The sequence below is a fragment of the Temnothorax nylanderi genome, unplaced genomic scaffold, assembly GCF_030848795.1.
Source record: "Temnothorax nylanderi isolate EJ_2023f unplaced genomic scaffold, tnyl_v1.0 TNYL_tig0984_pilon, whole genome shotgun sequence".
Lineage (NCBI taxonomy): Eukaryota > Metazoa > Arthropoda > Insecta > Hymenoptera > Formicidae > Temnothorax > Temnothorax nylanderi.
This window is the reverse complement of record NW_027250046.1, coordinates 21,826-39,223: the sequence shown is the minus strand read 5'-3', so window position 1 is coordinate 39,223 and position 17,398 is coordinate 21,826. Positions and strand designations below refer to the sequence as shown.

Genomic DNA, 17,398 nt, shown 5'->3' with positions numbered 1-17,398 from the left:
AAATTCCGCGATCACCATCTTGTCTGTCCCTACAGAGACGATTAAACCTCCTCGAAATTGTATTATGCAACTTTGAGAAATATATGGGCCCGTTGCTCCACGCGGTTGCTCCAATTTTTATGAAACGCCCGAGGAGACTGTTATTTATTAACGCGCGGAAATAAAACGCGCAATTCATTCACTCTAATGGCATCTGGTACATTCATAACTTATCGGCAAAATCCGCTTCACTGCCGCGCAATGAGCAACGGTTTAATATTAGGCGCTGATCTGCACGTCCGTGCATTCTGTTACGTAATTGGTGAGAAGAGCGAAATTTTTGCGCGAATTATTACGGCCGTCTTAACTGCGGGAACGCGAAAATTTCGTAACTATACGCAACTACGATTAATCCTTATAATAGGCACCTACGCCGCGTTATATGGCGTTTTAGATACTATAAAAGATGGCAATGCGCACACCTCGCGATCCCGATAACGCTCGATAATACGTTTCTATATATATAAATCAACGTAGCATAATGATGCCGTAAATCAACGGCGAGAAACCTTAATCGAGTTTTTCTTAAAATTTTATTTGCCATTAGCGTTAGAGTTCTCAATCTTCACTCCTATTATAGCTGCACCTATAATGCTTATAGTATTCACAGATAAAGAGTTCACATTAAACGGTGTTGCAATACAAACGTTTTGCTAAAGGCTAGAGTGCGAATAATCCAACTGCATGATAACTCCAATGCGAAAAAATTTTATTAATGTACAATATAAATTGCAGAAGTAACATACAAGCCTAACTAATTAACGTATCCTTATCTGACCTGAACTAAATACAGATTTTTAATTTAGTGACAACGCGTATACTCGATCGTTCGCGTATTAGCTTCACTAAACTTATGTTTTACGTGTGTGTTGATTAAATGTCTTGCAAGCACGTGCATTAATATAATTATAGAATTAAACACAAATAAATATTTAATAGATACTAGATAACGAAAAGCGCGAAATTGAGATCTCGATCATATCTGCATACCTATTCTCGTGCCAAGCCTCGACTCGCACGATGGCGATACATCTTCATTCCGATCATTGATCGTGGCAGAATAAGGTTTCGGTGGCATGGCAGAATGAAGTCTCTACCGCGCGAAAATATAGTCATAAGCATCGTGTGAATTTCTAATGTCTCTCTCCTCGGTGCTGCACATCGCGATGCGCGTAATGTTATAATTACTTAGTACAACACTTGCTTGATGGAGTACCACGAAAGAACGTTTTCCACGATCCAATCGTTCAAAGATTTTTTTTCCACGGCGGGAACCCAGAGCAGCAATTGCTTTCAATAAAACCGGCGGTTACTCATTGAGATCTCGCGATTCGTGAGAATCATGCCCCGTAGTAATTTTATGTTATCGCTAATGCGACGGTACACTGTGGTTAGCGTGCTATCGCAAGTCCGTCCCCTTCTAGCTTTTTAAATACCGCTACCTGTTCTCCTATCATCATCCGCGTGGAGGATACACTTATATGATTCTATCGATGAAACGAGAAGTATCCTCCATCTAATTTTAATCAGGTAATTCAGAAAACGGAAATTCTTTTTGCTGATTGTACTAGCTCTTATCCGAACATTTGAGGAATTTTGAGAAACTATTATTTCCGATTAACATAAATCACTCGTTTTAATTAAAATAAAAATGTTATTTGAGAAATTAACGTAACTGGGCGTTGCATGTGTAAATAAATACAAGGTACTTAGCTTTTGGAAAGTTTCACCTTTTCTATATTAGAAAATGATTCTGTAATATAGAGAATCTAAAATAATGAATAAGCAAGACATACGTGAATTTACTTTCTGAGACATGTGTTTAAAAATATGTTTTATTACAGTTAAGGTCCTCAGAAGCAAAATGTAGATAAGCTTGTTAAAAGAGATCCTTTTAATAAACATAAGATAATTTGAAAGATTAATACAATCAAACGCTGTCGAATGCTAATGAGCAATTTAAGCGAAATAAATTAACTGATATTAGAATAACGCTGAAGTGAAACGTGCGATCGAGAATTGCATAAATTAATCCTCCACCCCACCCCATCTCTTCCTAAAACTCACCTCGCCTCTCCCCACGCCCATCTATTATTAATTCGCAACTCCCTCATAAAGATTCAGGTTCAGGAACTTAGTGCAACTCGCCTGGTGAATTATGTAGTCGGGTGCCACCGGCGCCAATGTTTAGAGGCGGCTATCACGAACAGATTTACGCATAATTCGAGCGTGTAATTCCGCGCTTTTAACGAGGTAACGGTCGAAACCGTGCGTCACTCTTAATCCGCCGTGTCTGGTAAATGCCTTTTAATCGTGATCTTACGTCGCGATCTAGCTCGCGTCGAAACGACGCTAATACTCTCTAACAAGCATTTTTAATGGGCTCGCCTGTCGTGCGCAGCTACTTTCCGCGGCTGTCCTAAAATATTGCGCGCCTCGATGCTATCGCGATCGTTAATTAATGAACGGCGATGAAACGCGCGCGCCAAAGCTGTACACTTCGCTGATATTAGATAGAGCAGAATTATTTTCATTTCTAGGAAGAATATAATCTTGCATCTTATCGAAATTAAATCGCTGATAGGATAGCTGCAGTAGCACACGGAGCAATGCTACGATGTAACGCTATAATATATGTAAATCGGTAATAGCTTCTAAGAGGAACTAATATACTTTTTTTCTTAATTTGATGCTATATAAGCGCTATGAACTTTCACGTCTACATTTTACCTTGCCGAGTATAGCTCCAGGTGACAAATAAATTGCGTCATTGCGTCATTGGTTATACGAGGAAATTGGCGAAATCTTTCGCGGGTGATGGCGGAATGTACAATTTCCGTTTCATAAGATAATATCAGCCCTTCCGAACCGCATGACAGATGCGTTGGATCACAAACGACCAATAGATCGCGGGACACCCGTGTTATTTGGAAAATTACTTGCACGGCTTGGTCCAAGATCCGGTTCGTATTGTAACGATAACGGCATATTGTTGCGACGTAGAATACGGAAGCCTTCCGGCAAATGTGCAGCAACTTGTTATCACAATGCAATATACCTGCAATTTGACTTTTACTCCAGTTCCGATTAGCGGAACAATTATATCGTTAGTCGCATGCTTTGCAATTTATACCACAAGTCATGATGCAATTGAAGATAATTGCGACATTTATAACGGCATTCTAAATATCTGCTACAAAGTTGTGAGATAGTAAACTTTAAAGAGATTTCACAAATCGTAAAATCAAATATACGTAATATAAGTAAGATCTAATATCAACGCAAACTCTCAGATGTTTTCAAATATCAGTTCGAATATTTTAAATATACTTTTTCTGAAAAAGTTGCGACATTAAGTCGTCTATCCATATAATCGTATATATAATCTTTCCAGCTCTTGATGTATGGTACGGCATAATTTATAAAAAAGTAGCATCGATAACATCATTGTAAATGCACCTTTTGACTAAATGGATAAGGAATAAGTACAAGATATGTCTGACTAGTTGCACGCCAATTAACTTTGAAAACATTTTATTTCAATTAAAATCTGAAATCTTTTTAATTATTTCTAATTATGCAGTAAAGAAAAACGCGCGATATTAAATTTTATATTTATCATGTACATAGTAAAAATATATGCAAGTATAACGTCACTTTTATTTATTGCGAAATAATTTCATCTTATTTGAATCACTCTTCTCTCAGCATCTCGGACAAGGTAGATCAAAATTCTAATTTCTTCTTCCATTAAATTCTTCTATTAAAGGAACATCCGGTCTCGCCTTAGAAAATAAAAACATAGGACTTTCCGCGTGACCACCCACGATAGCAACGTAAGGCTCTCTCGGTTCTTGACCAATGGTCTCTGTGTAGAAACGTTCCGCTCGCATCTGGTCGATCTGACAGACGCCGAAGAGTCTTTGAAGCTGATAAATCTCGCGTTTCTTTAAGACACCCGCCGCGATTAGCAATAAATCCAAATGGTTCGTAACTGGCTATCAGATCATCAGGACGTCTGCCTGCGCAGATGTCCTTGCAGATCGTGGCGTTTTTATAATGAATAATATAAGTATATGAACGAAACCTTTATGGAAAATTACATTACCTTAATTGTATCAGCTTTATGAGTTTGTAATAGTACGTTACAAACTCATAGCTGATACAATTACTCAAAGAAAGCTAAATAAAATTAATGAATAAAATTCAACAAATATGAGCACATACGTATATAACGATAGATTTACTTTACATCGCTCTATTTCATATCAGCAAATCAGCACAAAATATAATAAAACTGACAGATTTTTAGATAATATTTACCTAAGTAATTAAAAAATAATATTTATATCATAAAAAGCAGATCTTGAGTCATTATTCTGCTACAACATAACGTCCTCGTGCATCATAAGACATTTTCCATTCAATATTATTTCGTGTTCCTACATTAGAAAGAAAATTTGTTATTTTTTAACAATATCTTGGATAAATTATTATATTTTGTCGAATTAAATCACTAGATTTCTTGCCTGGTATTTTATGTTTTAAGTGCGTAATGTAAAGTAGAAGAAACACCAACGCAGAAATTACTGTGAATATTGAATATATTTGTAGAGTCAACGCACCACCAAATTTTTTCAACAAAATGCTCCCTACAAAATTACCAACAGCCATACCTGAAAATATAGTGTAACTCATTTTACACATTAATATATACATATATACATGCTTTTTAATATAATTAATATAGTTATTTATATTATTCGTGTAATCTTTTTTTATTATAAATTGACTTTTGATGTAAAACAAGATTTGAAAGTTTACCGAGACCCTCTTTCATCGCTCCCATTATTCCTTGAACAGAAGCATAAGTACCAGGCAATGATATTGAATTTGCAAACGCTACTATTGTTGCATGAGAAAGTACATATGATGGACCCTGCGTTAAACATTCTGCTAGAATTATCCACCATGGTGTCGGTGCTATAGATATTAATCCCATTCGTATTGCATAAGATGTAAGAGAGAGAATAAAGGTGTAACCATATCCTAATTTTTGTAATATTTTACCTAAAAAATATATATTTAATATTGTGAGAAGCGTAATATTTTAAATTATTCAATTGCTACATTTATGTAACAAATCATAATAAGATAGTATTTAATAGTACCAAACAAACAGAACATTATCCCACAACCGAAAATTCCCGCGGCTAGTGTTAAACCTTCTATTAATTTAATTTTGCTCATGTAACCGGTCTTCATAGCAAGATCTTCTTCATACCTAGTAGAACAAATTAATTGAATAACATGACAATTAAATTTGTCTAAATTTTTACGTTTTGATTTTTTATGTTTAAATTTTAAATAACAAATAAACAAAAATACTTCGATATAGTAACGCAAGTGTACCATAACAAAAATAAAGCATGTATCCATCCAAGGCACCGACAATGGCAGCAAAACACAACATTACAACAAAGGATTTGTATTTCAAAAGTGCATATACATCTGCTAATATGTTTGTCGACGTTGATATACGCGGCAGCTGTAATACAAATATAAAATAGAATATGAAAACAAAACTATGTGTTACTAACTTTAGTCTTCTTTTTTACTTGTTTTTCTCTCTTAATGCATTATAAAATTACATCTAATTTTCTGCAGCAGATCAAATCGACACAAGAAAATACAAACACAAGAAGAAACGCTGGTGTGTAAGATGTGTAGGTTTTTCCTTGGGACCATGTATCTACCGTATATCCAGTTAAAAGTGCTGCTAAACTGTAACCGACTCCACCCCATACCCGCTGCTTACCATATTCCGTTTCTGTATTTTTACCTAAGAAGATAAACAGATATATTATGAAACACACATGCGCGCACTCAACACATAAATTTCTTCTTTATATGATATATTATTTATATCTAAAAATGTATGCAAAAATATAATTTTTATATTCATGTCGATAAACAGTTTTAAAGATATATAATAATTATGAAATTATTTACCTAATATCTCAGCACAAATTGCGTCAGTAATACATAAGAAAACATTAACACCAGTATTGCCAAGAAGCATTAAGACGACAAATCCCCAGAAGGTAATGGATGTGTACAGATGATTATCCTCAACAGAATTATTACAGGAAACGTTGCAATTATTATTTTCTGTTGACCTTTCTTGACATAATGGTAATTCGTTAATATTTAATAAGCATGTAGTATTTGGTGAAATAATTGCTTCCTTTTCAGCTATACGGAAAGATAGCCGCGTCGAAAAATTTGTATCCTTGCATTCCCAATGACACATAATGCTTTTCATACCGTCATATGATGTTGAGGAATTCTGAAGTAAATAATAAATAGAACTTTTAAATATACAGATAAAAAAGTGTTTATTAATCATTATTAATAATAAGATATTATTGAAAATTTAGAGTTTAGAAACTCCGAAAATATTTAGAAAAAATACATTTTTAATATGTTTTATATAATATGTTAACATGGTAAAATTATAAAAAAGGAGATTAAATTCTAGTTTAATTTTAAAATACATATGTTGTCAAGATCACGATTTTGTAAAAAAATTGTCTGTAAAATAAATGCATGAGCGAATTTACAAATTACAGTATTCTCTTAACATTACATCAAAAAAATATGCAATTGTAAGAAAAAATAATAACTTACATAATCTACGTCACAAGAAGGTAAAGATGCACAAGAAACATTTTGAAACTGATCATCTAGTACTATTGGTTCTTCCAATGACGGTAAAAAATATAACATAATGTAGGAACCACTTGAAATGACGAGTATAATCATAAAGATCAGTTTTTTCTTGGTGTAAAAATAATCCAGAAGAAAACCAACTATTGGTTTGACGATTATATATAGAATAGGACAAGTGATAGTAATGGTAGCCATTACTAATGGAGAAACACCGAGTTGTTTACCATAAACAGGTAAAAATGGGAAAATAGCACCTATGTCTAAAATAAGAACAATTAAATTAGCCTTATGTGTATATGTACAATAGCATAAATTTATTTTTAACATAATTTATTTTCAATATTTTTTAACTAATCATAATGTATATATTCCTTAAATTTAATCCACATAGAAAGGAGTCAAACGCTCAATATAAGCAAAACTTAAGAGAAAATATGTAGGTTATTTACAAGTATACGTGTGCAATGCTTATCTTAATTTTGTAAATTTACGTTTTATTTTTAACTAGCTGGTTTCCCGGGCTTACTCGCGATGTACACAGAACCTCGATTTTTCACTTAAAAACCCAAGGGATAAAATCGGTAATCGGTAAGTAAAATATCGAGGTTCTGTGTACATCGCGAGCGAGCAATCTCAAAATTCCCGAAAAAACGCCCGGGTAAACCAAGGGATGATGTCGCTGATCGGTAAGTGAAATATCGGAAAAACGGAAATGACTCAATAGTGTGAAACTCGAGTAGAAAAAGACCGGTTACGACATGTTTAATCCATGAAAACATTTATGCGGTCCAATTTGAAATTAGAGGCATTTAGTTATGATTCAAATTACGAATATCAATTTCATCCGAGAGTAATAATTGGGAAAATGGATGCAATATGTGATCATTGTCAAGCAAAAAAGTTTAAAACTTAAGCACCTAGAATGTGTTATTCATGCGGAAAAGTTAAACTACCGTCTTTAAATCAACCACCCGACACACTCCTTATGTTCGTCCACAATAAGGATATTGAAACACAAATGAAGTCGTTTGAAGAAAAACGACTCCCGGGCGAAGCCCGGGTAACCAGCTAGTTAGATATATTATTGTTTTTATATATATTTATATACTTCGCCCAGTGTATAGTATATAAATCTGCGTTAAAATTTGTAACTTATAAAATTCTATACAAAAAACGTTCTATACTTTTTTTCTCAGGCTCAATATTTTCGTGTCGTACATTTTATAAAGTTTCAACTTTTATACATCTCAGAGATAATACACTATTTTCCACACCACTTCAGAGGTGTTAGGCGCGTTTTTTTTTAACGTGGTGTCCCTAGTAGGCCTAATCCACTGTTTTTCTATATAACGTTTTTTGAAGAGAATTTTTTAAGTTCCATTTTTTGTATTAACTATTTTTAATGATTTTTCACTAATTGTAATGCAGATAGGTGAACTAAACATGTATTTTATTTGTATATTATAAACTGCACTCCGGCAGAAATCACATTTCAATGTTACTTTAATGCTTGTTTTCCATTATCTATATTTTTCTATATATATTTATTTATCTGTCTTCTATAATGACGTTAATTTTACTTGTTTATTAGTTGATCATTGGATTTGTTTTTTAATCGTTAAAAACCTCTGTGAAAACAACATTGCGAGTTTTATTGCTCTCATCAGGAATGAGTATTGTTTGGTCCTTTGCCGAACCAATCCGTGAGAGAAAATTTGCCAAAAAGTGCATTTGTTGCCGAGTTCTGACTTATAGGACTTCTGAATATACTATATTTTTTGTTTTATTTCCCTTTGGTATCAAAATATATTGATTTTTAACGTTTCCTATTTTAGATAAACCAACGTAAAGTTGTCCGTGTGAGAAACACTCTTTTCTTAAATCTATGCCCACAAATTTGAAAGTTTGTCCTTGTGATTTATTAATCGTTAACGCAAAAAAAACTTTAACTTTTATTAAGAAAGAACCCTTTTTTACCGGTTATCGCCAAATTCAATACCAACCTTCCTTTAATGATACTCTATATAATATTACATGTATAATGTATAACTTATACACTTTTCATGCAGAAATCGGTAAGGCAAAAATCGGAAATTCTTTCACCGATTCTCGCCAAATTCAATACCAACCTACCTTTAATATACTCTATCTATAAAAAAAAATTGCAGAAATCAGAGCAATTACATAGATTTTTTTAGACAGAAATCGGTAACTCCTTTATTATTAGCAATTTTTTGAATTCTATTATATTCCTCAGTTTTTTCTACCCCTATTTTATATATAATACTTTAAAATTTGGTTGATTAGGAAAATCTAAACAGGAAAAGTCATTAAGTACGACTCTTTTAAAGAATTTAAAATTTTAGATATCCCGAATTTTTTTTTCAAATTGGGTTGTAGCACAATGGCACATGGTTACTCAGGAGGACATAAGCTATCCACCAGTGTAAAAATTATTGGAATCGATTCAGTAGTTTCTAAGATTACCCCGAACAATAGTACACAAACTTTTCCTCTTTATATAATAGTAGAGACTAACAGGAAATAGATATTGGTTGGATAGTGAGAAATGGTTTGCATTTTTTGTAAACAAGAAAGGGCTGACATAAACCATTATGTTGAGGAGTGTAGGGAATTGGTAAGGAATTGGTTCGAAGGCTGCTTCTTTTCGTCGAATCACACGGACGCAAACTGATTCGCGTAGTATCTTTATTAATTTCGTATTAGTCATTGAGAAACTTATAAAATAAACTTTTCGATTCAGTTTAACCCGCTCTATACCTGCCCACGAGAAGTGGTACAGTCACTACCACACATCCTATGTATATTACTTAAAGAAACATATATGATGTTTTCGTTAAATTAAAATATTAATAAATTAAAAAATTAGATAAATATTTTTATAAAATAAAATGTAATATTTATATTACGTTTTATGTTATATAATTCGTGTAATATTATGATTTACTTACTTGCCATAAAAAAGAAATAATGTGCTTTTAAAGAAAGATGTGTGTATTTGATTTTCATAATTTATATTTGATATAACAAATACTGATGTGCTCCAATTTTTGCTTCTACTTATACTTTTTTCTACTTCTTTACTTTCTACTTTGCACTTTTTTTCTAAAAACTTGCTAAATTAGCATTAATGTTAGAAACTATAATGTCATATGTAAGATCGAAAATGTATAAGAATATTAATAAGCATAAATATTATGTAGAATTTTCTACAAACATTTTATGCAATAACAATATATTTTAAATATTTGGTATTTTTTAAAATAAATAATATCGTCTCTGTAGAATGCAAAGAAATGCACGCAGAGTAACAATTAAGTGCACTTAAATAAATCAATTTTGCACAATCAGGAGTGTTAACACGTTATAAATGTTTTAATGTTCACTGATGAAAACTTTTTGAACCAATGTATCTACACAATGTATGCAATGTATATTAAAACTATTAAGGTGGAAGCACATAAAATTGCAGGAGCCATATGCGCATGCGCTATGGTATCTGCATTCTGCCCATGGCTTCTGAATTTTCAATCTACATAAAAATACATAAGCATAGTTTATGTAGATTGAAAATTCAGAAGCCATGGGCAAAATGCAGATACCATAGCGCATGCGCATATGGCTTCTGCAGTGACTTCCAGTGACTTCTGCATTCTGCTCATGGCTCCTGCAATTTTATGTGCTTCCACCTTTAATCGCATCGATACGACTGGACAAGCACACAAGTGTGACTGTTAACTGTTACATCATGCACGAAACAAATTCTTAAAACTATTCTCTGCAACATTCATTCCATGAAATATTGCCCGTTATCTACGTAAATGTACATACAAGTAAATGAATGTAAACTTTAACGTGTACATTAAAGTTTATCGTTCATCGAAGTTTTAGGAATTTGCCAATCAAGTGGCTCGCGTATGTACATCGTCGGTTTAACTTTCACAATATTATTTACAAAATTACTAAATTATAGTTCAAAAAGTATGATAAAAATAAATGATTTGCTAAAAATAATCTACTCTTTTAATTGATTAAAAAATCTACTACTAAAAGATATTTGTGATTACAAAAAAGATTACAAGATAATTTTATTAAAACTCATAAATAAAGATAATTTTTAATATTATGTAAAACCTTAATTATACAAAATAAATATATATCTATGTAATTAAACGTGTATTATCTCTATATATATATATAAAAATAAACATACCTTAATACATTTGTTACACATATGCATATTAAATTTAATTGTCTATATTTACCGGCTTGTTGTACCTTGATTATCATCCAATCGTAGGAAAGCAATGGGAAAAAAATTGTATAGTTGTCTGTATTGAACAGTATTAACTGCGTGTGGTGATAAGACCATTTGTTATAAAAATAAGAATATTTCTGTATGCTAATAGGAATCCACACCATCTGATTAAGTATATGCATATTTTCAACAAAAATTTTCACATGTGGAAGCATTGTGCCGTTCCATCTTTATTACAGGATGATGATTTAAGGACGTTCTCCGGTCCTTATACTAGAGAAAATCGATTTTCTTAGGATTTTCTTGAAACTGTGAATATACGTTAATTTAGGTGTGCTTTATGCGTGGTATAAATTTCAGTACCTCTTCCGGTATAAAAAATAAAGATACTGAGCCTCAAAGTTTCAACTTTTACTAATGAAAAGGTTTTCCAGGCCAAACGGTAAGAGATACGAGGTTGGCCAAGAGGACCAAAGTTGCTCCTCTCGTCGAGTTCTATAAGGAAAAAATGCCAAAACTAAAAAAAATTAAATTTAAATTTTTTTTTTTGAAACTTTGAGGCTCAGTATCTTTAATTTTTATACCGGAAGAGGTACTGAAATTTATACCACGCATAAAGCACACCTAAATTAACGTATATTCACAGTTTCAAGAAAATCCTAAGAAAATCGATTTTCTCTAGTATAAGGACCGGAGAACGTCCTTAAATCATCATCCTGTAATAAAGATGGAACGGCACAATGCTTCCACATGTGAAAATTTTTGTTGAAAATATGCATATACTTAATCAGATGGTGTGGATTCCTATTAGCATACAGAAATATTCCATATTGGAGGAAAACACCCAATTTTGTTGTGCGTGCCATTTTCAAATAAAAAGACATTTCAATAAAACATCACTATAGATTGTTTCAGAACACTTCCAAAATTGGCCGAAAACTACCCTTTTCCCTCGACAATAAACAAACAGCCATAAAACGAAGCCTAAACATACGGGAAAAACAGCCGTTTAACGACTATCGAAAGGAGGTGAAAACGTTCCTTCCGCGTGCAAATCTTACTTTTCGGCCAATTTTACGACTTTCACAAATACGTTAAACGTTAGAGCACAAGCACAGAGCGAATAATAAAGAAATAGCACGCACAACAAAATAGGTTGTCACATGTCACAAAGGACAGAATTCTCCATTGGAGAGAGTGAGAGGAGAGAGTTCTTATTTCTACCGCGACGGTACGTCGCCACCGTCGCTTCGGAGTTCTCGGCTCAGGGACCAGGAGCCTTAATAAGGTTTAACAACACATATAAGGTCGTTACTAGTTGACTAGGTCGACATCTAGTTGTTCAACCGTAACACATTATTATATATTGTAAATCAATTAAATCTGCAATATTCTTTAATTTATATTATTCCAAAAATACGAAAAAGGAAACAAACATGAAATTGTTTTCTGTAATTGTACTATTTTTTAACAAACAATTTAGCTCTTTGCCGTTTGCTAATGCCAATTACAATTTGCTAATGGAATTAATTCATTGTTGATGAATTTTAACAGGGTGTCTAGTCGAGTCGAGCGGTAAAATTCCCTGACTTTTCCAGGTTTTCCAGGCTAAAAATCTTAATTTTCCATGACCATTTTCTAACAAATATCTATGTTCACGAGAGCATTAATCCATAATTTGAAAGTTAATAGAAAAGTGACTTTTCAGTAAAACACAGATAAAATAAATTATAATACTCCAGAACGGAAGAAAACATTGTTTTATTGGCGAGGAGTGTTAATTGTCAGAATTTTACAACACATTACATCATCAGATTATCAAAATAAACTTTAATATTAGTGTTTTTTAACACTTAGCTATAATTTGTTTAAACTAATTTTTATATAAACACTCGTTTAAACATTTTATGATTAACACTTAAAATAGTAGTATATTTTTCAATCGAAAAATGACTCGTATCATATCAAGTACCAATTCAAATAGTATAATAGTATATGTCAACTGGCGGACTAGTGAAGAAAATCATATCTCATGTAAATTACATAATGAGATTAGAAGGCTTAACATAATAGTGATTCATAATAGTAGTAGATTCCGTAATAGTTCCGTGATTTATTTGCGATGGTTAATCGTGGAAAGAATGCACTTTTCGGAGGGTCGAGAGACACTCAAACAATTTATTCTTGCATCTCTCTTTCCTTGATTTTCACGTGCAAGCTCCTCTTTGTACCACATATGCGCATTACGAGCTGCATGTATCAAATCTTTCGTTATGACGAAATTTTCAAGTCCTCCCTTGGCATTGACTGTATCATAGATGGTTCTTTGAGCGATCAACGACTTTTCTTTTTGATTTTCGTTGAAACATTGCTTATTTACGGAAAAACCTCGTTCTACGGCAGCGTTTCCGTGAGAAAGAATCATGACGCTTTTCATGAAACCTGACAAATTTTCGTAATCTTTCTTACTGCAACTCTTGATAAGATCGACCCAGAAATGATCCAAACGAATCTCGGATCGCTTGAAAGTTTTAAACTTCTCTTGAACGACGGGGATATTATACTAATGAGATGTCCGTACTCGCGGTCAATTTTATCAACCGTTATTTCCGATATCAAATTATTTTCCACATAAATCCGTAATGCGAAAGACAACCGCTTATAAGCGATTTCTCCTCGACTCGCTATGGCTGGATCCATGCAAGAAACGGCTTTTGTTAGAGGAAATTTGAGAGGAGAGCGAACCATAATCTTCTCTACAAAGATTTGAAGACATTGGCGTACTTGGTTTTTAAATTGTAGTATTTCGAGAACCGAAATGCCTTTTTCGTGTTTGAGTGCAACTTCAGTCGCATATCCAACTTTTATGTATTTCGTTGTACCAAATTATCCTTCTTAGTAACGTCGATTTTGGAAAGATCCGTTTCCTTCAGGACATCATCCTTTACGAATCTCCTCATGATAGATCTCACAAGTGCATAAATTTCATCGTAAAGAAATGAAGTCAACGGATGATCGGATTGAAATTCGGACATAAATGGCTGTACATCGCTCGCGAGGGATTGAAAAAAGGTCAATTTAGGAACGAGTAATTTGTCATCTAACGTGGTCGAAACCGTTTCAAAACTAGCGCATTTCGGAATCTTTTTTTCTTTGATAACTTTTGCCACGTATTTACATACATTCGGTAGAATGGCACGAGCTCGTTCAGCAACAGCGATATTCTCCAACCATCGAATTCCACAAAAAAATATATATATATACACGTCATCGATGTCGTGACTCTTTCTGTCTCAAAGTTTCTGATCCTAATAATTTTTTGCGAGATAAAAAAAGAACAGAAAATGTCATTTTTTAAGTTTTTAACGAAATTCCAGAAAAGTCACAAAATTCCATGACTTTTCCATGACTTTTCCAGGAGCACGCAAATTCCCTGACATTTCCAGGTTTTCCAGGTTTCCATGACCGCTAGACACCCTGTTATAATTAATTAAAATTTTTGCTCTGATTCTTAAAACTATAATACTATATAAATAAATGTCGCGATCTCTTCCGTGATTTTGTTTCAGCATTAAAGATAACAGGATATGTAAGTGGAAATATTTATTATAAATCAAAGCTTATACATATATGCATGTCATTAAATAACAATATATTTGCACCTGAGAGCTACAGTACGCTTCGAAAGCTCCACTATAATATGCAACCGCGTGTATAATAAAACAATACCTATCTATATATATGTATGTATCCATTTGTGAGTCGATAATATACTTCTCGAATATTATTTAGATTAGACTATCTCTTGGCTTCATTCACACTGAATATAAAAGCATCGTTATCTTAGAAAAATTCTTCGTAGATGTAATATAGCGTCGTACCGCAAGTTGTTACAGCGTTTTTTAATTAAAAGAACCCGGGATAAAAGAAATGCGGTTTTGTGTTCTTATCGCGCGTGAATCGTACACAATCTTCTGGCTTTAGGTAGCGGACGGTTTAGATGTAACAGCAAAGTTTCGTATATTCGGCATTCGAGAGTGCATCTCATTCGGCATGAAATTATATTCGTCACATTTCCACTTATTGCACGTGCACACGTAATATGCAATCGGCTTCGTAAATCCCTATGTATGTAACATACATAAACATATTTATATCATTTATTTTTTAAATTCATTTCTACGCTATATAAATTATCGATCGTTAGGAAATTATCTATCAATCTCGCCGAATACGACGTCCAGCGTACCAATGATGGCGACCACGTCGGCGAGAAAGTGCTTGGGCCCCATGTACTGCAGGCCCGCCAGATGAGCAAAGCCCGGCGCTTTAATCTTGCACCGATACGGCTTGCTGCTGCCGTCGCTAACGAGATAAACGCCGAACTCGCCCTTCGGCGCCTCGATGGCGGTGTACGTCGCTCCCGGCGGCACTTGGAAACCCTGGGTGAACAGTTTGAAGTGATGGATGAGCGCCTCCATGCTGCTCTTCATCTCCTCCCGCCGCGGCGGCACAATCTTGGCGTCGTCGCATCGCACTTCCCCTTCGGGCATCTGATTCAAGCACTGGTGGATGATACGCAGCGACTGTCGCATCTCCTCGACGCGGATTAGATATCTGAAACAAGAGGCATTGCGCCAAATAAGTTATAAATATTTAAAAGTTATATACATCGCGCGATGGCATTTTTCATTCATTTAGAATCTAAATTTTAGATGACTCTTTCGTGTATTATTACTGATGTGAAACGATAAAGTATAGTCGCAGAACAATAAGAATTAAATATTATTCTTAGCAAAGAATAATTGAAGGAAAGAAATTCCTTTTTAAAGGCTAATGCAAGTCGAATATAGATAACAATGCGATTAAAAAGATATGTAAACCTTCTTTTTAAACTAAAAGATTTTTTGCCGTATTATCTACGTCCGACCGGGTATTTAATTATTTTTTTTCTTTTGATTTCTTAGTAATCTATTTTTTTCCTATGTTTTAATACCTTTAATTCTTTTAAATCCTTTTACCTGTCATAACAATCGCCGTTTGTGCCAACTGGGATGTCAAAATCCACCAGGTGGTAAGCGTCGTAGGGCGCAACTTTCCTCAAATCCCATTTTATTCCAGAGCCTCGTAACATCACGCCACTGAAGCCCCAATTCAGCGCGTCCTCCACGGACACGGAACCGATATTGATCGTGCGCTGCCGCCAGATTCTGTTGTCCGTCAGCAGATCCTCCACTTCGTCCAGTCGTCCTGAGTATTTGGAGGCCCAGTCGTATATGTCGTCCATCAAACCCAACGGTAGGTCCAAAGACACACCGCCGGGCCTTATGTAAGCTGCGTGCATACGGGCGCCGCTCACGCGCTCGTAGAACTCCATCAGCTTCTCTCGCTCCTCAAACAGCCAGAAGAAGGGTGTAAGAGCGCCAATATCCAACGCGTGCGTTCCAATATGCCCATAATATGGTTCAGAATCCTCGTGATCTCCCCGAAAAGAACTGCAAGCGAGAAAATAGTTTCTATCAGACTTGGAGAACGTTGAATCACAAGTTGATGAATGTATACCAAAGAAGGTATTTATATTCTAATATATTTCGCGTTATTGAAAGGGATGCGTATCATTTTTACCTCAAATGTACTTTGCGCGCAGAGGCACGTCTATGTTCAGCAGCTTCTCGATCGCCAAGGAGAAGCATTGTTCGTTGCACATCATGGAGACGTAGTCCATACGATCGAAGTAGGGCAGCGCCTGCATGTAGGTCTTGTATTCGATCAGTTTCTCCGTGCCGCGGTGCAGGAGGCCGATGTGCGGATCGGCGTTGAGCACGATCTCGCCGTCCAGCTCCAGGATCAGCCGGAGCACGCCGTGGGCGGCCGGATGCTGCGGTCCAAAGTTAAGCTTTATATTCTGTATGGTCTGCTCCGCCATGGGGCCCATCGCCAGGGCGGATTCGTGATGCGGCGGGGTCCAGTCGAGCTTCTCCGTGGCGTACGCCACCGGCCTCTCCAACTGCTCGAGGAACTCCTTGTCCGGGTTCCATTGGTGGCCCTTGCGATTCTGGCTGCAAAACACAGGTGTTGTCAGTCGTGGCCCGTCACGCCGTACGGCGAAACAGACAGGTTATGTCGTTACGTAACGTGTGTAAGCGAATAATTTACGAGCTACGTTTAATGCGATTAATTTGACTCACACGTTGGTGATCGCCGGCGCGTTGTTCGGCGCCAGCAGCCTGCCGGCGCCGAAAAATCCTGCGTTTTTACGCAGGACCGAGCCCAACACTCTAGCCGCCATGATGCTCACATCGTTAATGCGACTGTGCGACACTTGCGACAGCTCGGTCGATCCTGACC

General features: G+C 35.1%; 1 protein-coding gene and 2 pseudogenes across 1 annotated transcript; all 3 read right to left on the bottom strand.

The window, feature by feature from the left end:
- Positions 1-4,320: 4,320 nt before the first annotated feature.
- On the bottom strand, positions 4,321-9,801 carry LOC139786211 (major facilitator superfamily domain-containing protein 6-like). Its single transcript, XM_071725373.1, has 10 exons — positions 9,744-9,801; positions 6,730-7,031; positions 6,052-6,388; positions 5,691-5,881; positions 5,458-5,587; positions 5,420-5,426; positions 5,211-5,323; positions 4,864-5,109; positions 4,569-4,715; positions 4,321-4,481 (listed from the first exon to the last, which is right to left on the bottom strand). The coding sequence occupies exons 1-10, from the start codon at positions 9,799-9,801 to the stop codon at positions 4,414-4,416; spliced, it is 1,599 nt and encodes a 532-aa protein (XP_071581474.1). The 3' UTR covers positions 4,321-4,413.
- Positions 9,802-12,774: 2,973 nt separating this feature from the next.
- LOC139786210 (uncharacterized) lies at positions 12,775-14,513 on the bottom strand (annotated as a pseudogene).
- A 125-nt stretch (positions 14,514-14,638) lies between these two features.
- On the bottom strand, positions 14,639-17,398 carry LOC139786208 (NADH-ubiquinone oxidoreductase 49 kDa subunit-like; annotated as a pseudogene).

Coding starts and splice junctions, on each gene's coding strand:
- LOC139786211 (XM_071725373.1), bottom strand. CDS start 9,801: ATGAAAATCAAATACACACATCTTTCTTTAAAAGCACATTATTTCTTT. Junction 7,032..9,743: donor TTATTTCTTTTTTATGGCAA/GTAAGTAAATCA, acceptor TTCTTATTTTAG/ACATAGGTGCTATTTTCCCA. Junction 5,110..5,210: donor GATAATGTTCTGTTTGTTTG/GTACTATTAAAT, acceptor TATATTTTTTAG/GTAAAATATTACAAAAATTA.